This window comes from Olea europaea, unplaced genomic scaffold (genome assembly GCF_002742605.1).
Source record: "Olea europaea var. sylvestris unplaced genomic scaffold, O_europaea_v1 scaffold452, whole genome shotgun sequence".
Classification (NCBI taxonomy): Eukaryota; Viridiplantae; Streptophyta; class Magnoliopsida; order Lamiales; family Oleaceae; genus Olea; species Olea europaea.
Window position 1 is genome coordinate 54,468 of NW_019262826.1, and position 9,242 is coordinate 63,709.

General features: G+C 34.1%; 1 protein-coding gene and 1 long non-coding RNA gene across 2 annotated transcripts; one reads left to right on the forward strand and one right to left on the reverse strand.

Annotated features, from left to right (window-relative positions):
• Positions 1 to 3,295: 3,295 nt before the first annotated feature.
• Positions 3,296 to 4,560, reverse strand: LOC111388071 (transcription factor TCP7-like). The gene has a single exon (XM_023012735.1). The coding sequence runs from the start codon at positions 4,551 to 4,553 to the stop codon at positions 3,735 to 3,737; it is 819 nt and encodes a 272-aa protein (XP_022868503.1). The 5' UTR covers positions 4,554 to 4,560; the 3' UTR covers positions 3,296 to 3,734.
• Positions 4,561 to 7,438: 2,878 nt separating this feature from the next.
• LOC111388073 lies at positions 7,439 to 8,435 on the forward strand. The gene is made up of 2 exons (XR_002701495.1): positions 7,439 to 7,840; positions 8,160 to 8,435. It is a non-coding gene; the product is annotated as an uncharacterized LOC111388073 (long non-coding RNA).
• Positions 8,436 to 9,242: the final 807 nt, after the last annotated feature.

Genomic DNA, 9,242 nt, shown 5'->3' on the forward strand with positions numbered 1-9,242 from the left:
GTCTCATCAATGATCCAAACATGTATTAAGGCGGTATAATTTCATCAGAGAGAAAATACATAGAAATGAAGTAAAGTAAAGAACAAATTCCCACATTTAACAATATTGCAGATCCACTGACAAAGAGTTGTCGTAGCATAAACATGATCGTCATGTAGACTTATGATATTGGATATATAAGTGATTGGATTTAGTGCAAGTGCGAGTTTGTAAGTATTATACCCTAAATCCAATCAACTTTGGACATAAATACTTTTGATATATAATTAATGCAATTTAATGGCAGATCTATTATTTAATTAATAGACAATTAAATAGATAATAGAGTCCGTAGATTCAAATCTTCGTAATTTGTTAATCACAATGAGTTGTGATTGTGAGATACAAATTATATCTAATTGAATCTTAAATCATCCGTGGTCGTAAGTAATAATAAAATACGGATATCGTTATTACGGATAGACCATCACCTGTGGCATTTCTTACTTGTGAAGTAGGTGATCTCACAAGCTAAGGTGTGGTGACACTTAAATGAACACGTGGATATTTTGTTATAGAACAAAACATTGGAGACCCATCGAGAGATTCCATATGGATAACTATTTGAGTGTTAGTAGTTAATATCTAACGTTCGATAGTGGAATTAGTTTTTTGACTTGAGGTCGTCATGGTACCTTATATGAGGATAGTCATACTTTGACGGTGTTGGATGTTACTCTGCAAAGAGCCGCTAATACGACATCGTTCGGGTACGTCAAGAATCGTATGATGGTTGTGATTGATCAATAAAAGATTCGTCACTCTTAGATAATAGAAGATTATGATCTGTATTTCATTCAATTAAGTCGATGAAATCCTTGGCCAAGGTGTACTCATAAGTTGAAAAGAAGTTTTCGACTTATATTGACTTAATAGTGGAGTGAAAGATATGATCGATAATCGAAATTGACACAATTTCATATCTCATAATTGATCGGATCGTATTAACGAAGAGATTATATTTTCACGGTAAACGAACGAGTTTGGTATTGTCATACCACGTGACATTCCCCGTCACATGTATTGCCTTGACACATTGCTAGATGTCATTTTGGGATAACGAGTGTGAAATGACGATAAATTAAAAGGGTGTTTTAATTTATCAATTTTGATTAGATCAAAATAATATTTCACGTCGTTCGACATCGTGATCAGAAACCTGATGGATCACACATAAAAGAGAATTGAAAGATTGCAATTTGTCAATTAATTAATTTAACAATCATTGGATAAATTAATTAATTGGGTTGGTTATTTATAGGCCCGAATTAATTAATTGGATTAATTAATTCACGGATCTGATTTAATTAAATGGATTAATTAAATATTGGACCGGACCGGGCCAGGCCAGGCCCGTTTGGGCTTATATAAATACATTGTTAGGGTTTTCAATCCACATGATTTTTCCTCATAATCATTCTTGCTAGCATAAGAGGAGAAAATCCTGATAGCTGCAATCTTGTTCTCTATGTGGATCACCGTTGGAGGCTAGACAATTGGACAGCTGTGGATGGCGAATCAATATTACAGGAAGAAAAAGAAAAGTACAAGGTTTGCAAAATTTTTCAAAAGTACAATTTTTATCACGATTTTTATTTAAACACAAAGGGATCCTCGGTGGGAATCGAAATAATTTTAATTTTTCGCTGTGTATGTATAAGTAGATTCCCAACAGAAACAACATTAATGCATTAACTGCCATGCATATATACCATTATTTCTACCATTCTACTAAAGTTGTACTAAAAATATACTTCGCAACACAGAAGGCATTGCAGCAATAAAGTGAAAAAACTAATATTCGGAAAAGATACTCTCATATACACACATTCAATGTTCGAACAAAATCTGAGAAGTAGAAGCTCTGAAAGAAGGCAATTTCGAAGAGACGGCCAGAGCCTAGTTTCATGGTACAAACAAGCAAGTGCGTGCACGCCCAAAACATGATGTCAAATTATAACAAGATTCTAGTCAAGAAATGCACATAAAAGAATTAAATGACATGGCACTGGGAATTTTCTTCAGTGTATCTACCTGTAAGATACATGAATACTTGAACCTGTGGTTCACCTTTAAGTCCATAGAGATCCAATGAATTCGAAAGAATTGAACGACGAACTGTATGAGGTGAAAATATCATGGTTCTTACATATAATTTATTAAACACATTGAACCTAATGGTGGATATCTGCCTGCAAAACAAAAATCATAACTAGACTCGGATTATGAGGAATTATGCATAAGTGTTGGGCATTAAGTCACTCCTACCTTTTTATGCGAAATCAAGTGTCTCAACTTAACAACTAGAGCTTACATTTGCAAGCATTCAGTTCCAAATAAATTGCTATTTTGTCAATAGAGGTTCGACAGCCAGAGAAGTTCTTTTGTTGCTCTGGATGGTGTCGGCTAAAACAGATATTTTCAACAAAACAATGCAAAGGTTGCACAGAAGATTATAGAGAATTAAGGGTTAGAAAATAAGATTGAACTTACAATATTTAACGTTCATCTGGATCCTTAGTTTTCAAAGGATGGAAAACTGGTGATAACTGATTCAACCTCACCTTTTCTTGATATTTTTCAAATGGGATAATAAAATATTTTACATTTTGTAAAGTTTCTCTCTCGATCATGTCTACATGCTCATTTCCTAAACTTACCCTTGGGATCCAAGCATGAGAAAAAGGCTTTCCTCATTGTTTTCCTTTCTTTCCTTAGAATGAAAGATAAGATCCATATGGAGCCTTAAGATTGTCAAATGATGATAAAAAGGCATAACAGACATATGAAAACATCACTTGAATGACAATTCCTTCAACTGGATCAATGCATCATGTCACAGCCTCAACCAGCTAAAGGTAAAAAGTAAATTCAATATGGAGCAGAAATTATAAATATATAACCATTATTAACAATCTATTTTACTTGTGCAAGAAAAAAGAATGAACAGTGCAAAGTGGAAACCTGAGAAACAATTAGAAAGCAGCTTCCCATGCCAGAAAAGAGAACACTTCAAAATATACCGATAAATACCTGGAAACTTGAGATATTGTGGGAAAAAGTTATTCCAAGTGCTGCATCTGATAAAACTAATATCCAAGTTTTCCTTCATTTAAGCACATTTCATAATTAGAAGGATTTCTACATAGTTCAATCACATTGAAGTACTGAGAATGGTTTCAACTCTTTCTTTGAAAGAGAACTTGCTTCTCGAATCATACCATAATGAGAATGAAACAAGAGAAACATATAGCAATAGGAAAAAACAGCCTGAAGAAATTTCCATTTATTGTTGTAATAATCTTACATGAATTGGGGTACTCAATCAACCAAGCAAAAACTACAATGGCACTCTGAATTCTGAACACAAATACTGGAGATCGATTTTATCAATACCAGCATCATTTACCATGAAACCACAATGCAATTCACAATAACAAACACATTAGTTCTACCAAAGCTAGATCTAGATAATTACGGGGTTGGACTTATCTATCTTTTATCTTCTAAAAACACAACAAGCAACTAACCAACGAAAAAGACTAATGATGACTTAACAAACAATTCATATGCAATATTAACAAAGACATTCATTCAGCAGACCAAACATCATCATGATCAACAACATGATCAACAACAAACGACGAATTGGATTCTCTTACAGCACTCTGATAGGCATTCATCCCGACTAACAATCAATTTGCATCACCTTCCCTTCGTTGTTCGGAGGATTGAGGTGGATGACCGGATAGAGATGCCAGCAAATTGAGGTGATGTCCCTGTACTTGAGCTATGGGCAAGTAATTACCAACCCTTGCAGCTGATGCTTCCCCCATTCCCAATGGCTGTTGCTGCTGAAGAAACCTCAAGGAAGCCGAAGGTTGCTGCTGCTGCTGCTGGGGATTATTCGATGCAGCGGCTGCAACCACCATTTCACCAGGAGGTGCAGCAAAGCTCCAGACTTGCCCAAAATCTGGCCTGGCAGGCAAAGCCCAAAACCCTCCCGCAGCTACCGTGGGTCCCACGGAAGCTGTAACGTCATCTTTAGCGATGTGGTGCTGGTGCTGGTCTTCATCGTCAGGACGGAGACGCTTGCCGAGAATGAAAGGCGATGGTGAGAGCAAAGACTGAGAATGAGAATGAGGTTTGTGGTCTAGGGCAGCAGAGACAGAAGAAGAATTTCGGTTGGAGGCAGAGACGGTGGAGAAACTGGCTGGAGTAGTACCTGTACCAGTGGCGGCTATAATCGACGGCTCCGCCTGGCGTAGAAGCCACTCAATCGTCTGTCCATCAGACTTGTGTCCGAGCTCACGAGTCAGCTGGAAAACTCTGGCGGCGCAGATTATAGGCATGCGGATGCGGCGGCCTCTACCGTCGACCTTGCTATGGCGGTCCTTTGCCGGTGGTTTCTTCACCACCAACGCGCCGTTATTGTTCCCGTCGACTCCGGCCTTCTGGGAAGGGTCGATAATTGCTCCTTCATCACCGTTGCCGTCAGCTGCAGACGTTGACATAGTAGAAAAAAAAACCTCAAGAATATGTTTAATTAACTTTAAGTTATAATTTAAATGAATCAAATACATTAAGGCCACCACCTATTATCCATAAAATTTGCAAGAATCATTATTTAAACACTCCAAACAAGTTAAATTTATTAACTATTTACATTGAGCCTAACTACATATTACGAGAGTGTTTGATACCCATTTTTTTGAAAAAATGTATTTTAGAATAGTAAGTTGATGAGAAATGTTTGGTTACAAAATAAGAATTTTTTTTATTTATGTGTAATATTATTTAAATAAAGAATGTGTGGTTAAAAAGAAGAGAAAAAAATGTATTTTGAAAAAAAAAGGGATACCAAACGAGGTCTACATAAGTTCATTACTAGGGTTGTCAATGAATTGAATTTTGATCCGAATTCAATAAAATTAATGGAAGATGAATTTTTGGTCTTAATCTAATAACTCGATTAAGATCCGAATCTAATAATCCGTTAATTAAATAAAGTAAATATGGATATACGTCACTCCAATCCGATAACAACTCAATTCGATTTCTTGTAATAACATAATATATTTTATATATTATCACATAAATTATTACACATAATTTTTTCGTTTTGAAACTGATATTATACTTCATACATAATTTTCAAATAATAAATAATATTAAATAACCGTATAATATTGTTAATTGAAATATTTGAAATTTTTTTAATTTTTGATTAATTAAAGTAAGATAAAAAATTATTATTTTATTTTATAAATTAAACAATCAAAGGGCTAACAGTTGGAGTTGCTTTTATTGTTTCCAACTTTCCACTTCCCACATTGAATACTCAATAGAATATTATAGGATTTGTAATCTATAAATAGGTAAAAATGTATCTTGGCATTTTAATTTTAGGATTTAGAATTTGATAAAATATAAAGTTTTTATCTTCCTAATTTTTTCAATTTCAAATTGGATATTCAATATCATAGCAAATTGAATATGAATTTAACAATTAAATATCTGTTAGATTATTGGTTTGACAATCATTCTTATCGGACCGAATTGAATATTGACAGATCCAATTAATTTATAGCCGTATTCGTTACTATACTATTTAATTTTAAAATTATACAGTATTTAACAAATTATATGTGCTGAACCGAAAGCATAGAAGTAGCTTGTGTGGTAATTGCATGTTATCTTCCGTCTACAACATGAGTTTATGGTAATAATGACATCTTCATACTCAAAATTTAAACATGACGATACAAAGGATCAGATGAATAGAAAAAGTAACCATGTACGATCTCCTCAAACATCAATTTCAATTACGATATCCTCCACTTCTTTACAAGGTAATTTTTTATTGTTACCATTTTTCTTTAAGTTAGACTTAACCCTTCTTCTTAGTACTATTTTTCTTTCGTAAATAATAAAAATGGTCACCTAGTGTGGTAAATTTATCTAAAATGAAAGACGTATCCAAAACTCTTTTAAAAAAAATTTGGTGAACAAAGTGAAATTTAACGTAATGTTTAATGGTCATACAGGATTGATAAAATCAACTCCTTGATAAATAACATTATATTAGTTTAAATAATGTTTTCCACTATGATAAACAAGTATACAAATGATAACGTTGCACTAGCATGTTGTCAACTATACATGGTTTAATTGTAGGTTAAGTTATTTTAATTTAATTTCATAAAAATATTTCGGGTAATAAATTCAGCACATTGCAGAGAGAGAGAGAGAGAGAGAGAGAGAGATGAAAAATAAGAAATTGAAGTAGACGAGAGGAGATTCTGCTTGATATTAAGAAAGATAGGTGTAGGTGGTCCAAACTCCAAAGGCAAAGGGAAAAGGAAATTTAAGAAGGTGGGGCAGTCCCTAATGCAGTGCAATACCTTATGTTTTTCGAGTTCATATATATATATATATATATATATATATATTTTTTTTTTTTTTTTTAGATTTATATTGAAATATTAAAGCATGGAGGCACCAACTATATATATATATATATATATTTTTTTTTTTTTTTTCAGATTTATACCGAAATATTTTTGAGGCGTAATTATTTATTGTAAAAGACGAAAATAGTATAATTTGCAGTTGTTGAATTTTCAATAAATCATATTTGGGTTGGCGAACTTTTATTAAATCCATCATCTGCTCCTTAAAAATTTCTTAATTATTTGTCATACCGCATTGATTTTTTGCATCATAAAGATATTATTGTCAATCAAGCAACTCTTGTCAATTTAGCCCCTGTTTGGCCTCCATTACGGGGAAAATTTAATGTATAGAATAGTTTTTTTTGAAAAATGAGTGGTTGAAAAAGAAAGAAATTTTTTTGATTTACGTGTAATATTATTTTATGAAAGATTGTGTGGTTGAAAATAGGAGAGAGAAAAATAGAATGTAATGTAATGTAATGAAAATCAAACAGGGGTTTAGAGGATTATAGGTGATGAAATGTAAAATATGAATGCCAGAATTAAAGTTTAGAGACTCAAATTAAAGTTTGGTTGAACGTTCAATGATCGTGGATTAGAAAGTAGTATATTTTACTAAAATTAATTTTTATAGCAATTTTTATATATATGAATGATGGGACATTCCTTTGCTAATTCCCACTTGATGACAAGATTATCATAATCATCTCATTATTATATATAACAAACCATAATCGTTGTGGTCCCTAAAGCAACTGAATTTTGTGCCAAATATTTGAGCAAGGCCCACCCCAATTGACCCTAAAGTCCTTGGGCCTATTCTTTTATTGGGCTCGTTTGCCCACTTCCTCTCTTGTATGTCCCTTTCACATTTGGGGAAATTCGGGTCAGTATTTTAAAAAGGAAATAAATTGGATTAATGCACTAAAATGAATTAAACCTTCCATAATCGTATAACAGAATCCCTTTTCCTTTTTCCGCCCAGTTCCGCTACACGGCCAGAAGTATTCCAAGCAAATCCCGGCTGACGTGGCGAAAAAAAAAAAAAAGACGCAAAAAAGGACCAATTAATTGATGCATTTGACCGCATGTCATCCAATTTTCCCCCAATTCACCCACCGCCCACATAGTAGGTTTCACCCAAGGAACTCGATTGCACTTCCAGCAATAGTTTTCGACTGCACTTTCCCCCAAGAATCAAGATCCCTTCCACACCAGAGTTTAACTATTTAACTTTCATGCTGGAAGTCGGTGAAATTTCTGCCTTAGATGTTACAAGGCCACCAGCTAATTCCTGTATAATTCTTATCTTTACAGCAGCACTATCTTGCAGATTCTTAAAAATAGTACGTTCTTATATCTTGAGTTCATGGAATTTTGTTGGGGTACATCTACTTCTTTTGTTGAGGAGCCCCATTTGGCCTTGACGAATATGACAAATCCAAAGCTAAAATTTCAGCTTTCTGGCTATTTTTGATGTTTCAATGCTATCTATCGCCCACAGAAACTGAGCATGAGCCATTAAATAGTAGAACATAAGAAGACTACCTTGTTAATTTCCTTTGAGGAGAACAGAAAATGATTTATTTTCTGCAATTGGTAGTTCCTCTTGTTTTGTTTATCATTTTTCTTTTCAACCTGCTAGTATACATTTTACTTCTTCAGGTTTGGAGTTACTGGTCATCGACTTTGGTGAGTCGATGGTTCAATGTTGCCTAGATGTTGGCCTCAATGATGAAGTAGACCTTCGAATTTCAATGAATGTGACGATATGCAAGGCAGAAGGCAGCCGAAAGTGGAATGCATAGAGGAAGGGTTCCACTTGATTAGTTATGATATGAACTTTTTTTTATGTAGGATTATGATGATAGAATCTATTTGATCTCTGTATGTAAACTAATCGAATGTCAATGGGTACATTGCATATTTTTTAGCCTTGCATATATGATGTTAACTTAAGTTCACTATCCTCGGCCATAATATTTGTTGGCAGCTTATGATAAGAAATTGTTGTTCAAAACGATAAACATGCGTGGAATGGAATGGACGAGATTGGAACGAAAATGTGGACCGGTGGCAGCCAAATAGGCCCATGCGACCACATGGGCCATTTGGCCATGCGATTACATGACCTATTGCAGAAAAATCTGGGCAGCTGCGATGTGAACCATGCGACGGCATGGGATTACACCATGCGGCCACATGGTAGTTAAATCCGACCGTTAGATCATTTTTTCGACGATTTTTTGGTTGGTTTTTTGGCGGCTTTTCATTTATTTTGGCACCACTTCGTATGGCCTCGTTCCATGACTATATATAGGTGGTTTTTAATCATAAGAAAAGGATGGAAAAACACTTGATTATATTATGATCATGTCATTAATCCTACAATAGAAGGATAAATTCTTTTTCTTCCATATTCAATTCCCTTTGTGTTCTTCAAGTTCGGGCGGAGAAATGCTTATACTTTTGTATTTCTCTATATCAAGGCTTGATTAATCTTACAAACCGTTTGCCACGAAATCCTTTAAACACCGAAATTGTTATTGAGAGGGGGCAAATATCGTTTGAGGACAACGATATAATATTGTGTTTAAGCCTTCATTTTCATCATATTTTTTTATTCATCTTCACCTTCTTGATATTATCTATCTTGGTTCTTCTCCTTCTTTTCCGGTGTTGAAAATTTCCCAACAGCTTAGTATCGATATTCTGAGGCTCTTATGTATACTATCTTTGTTATAAGTT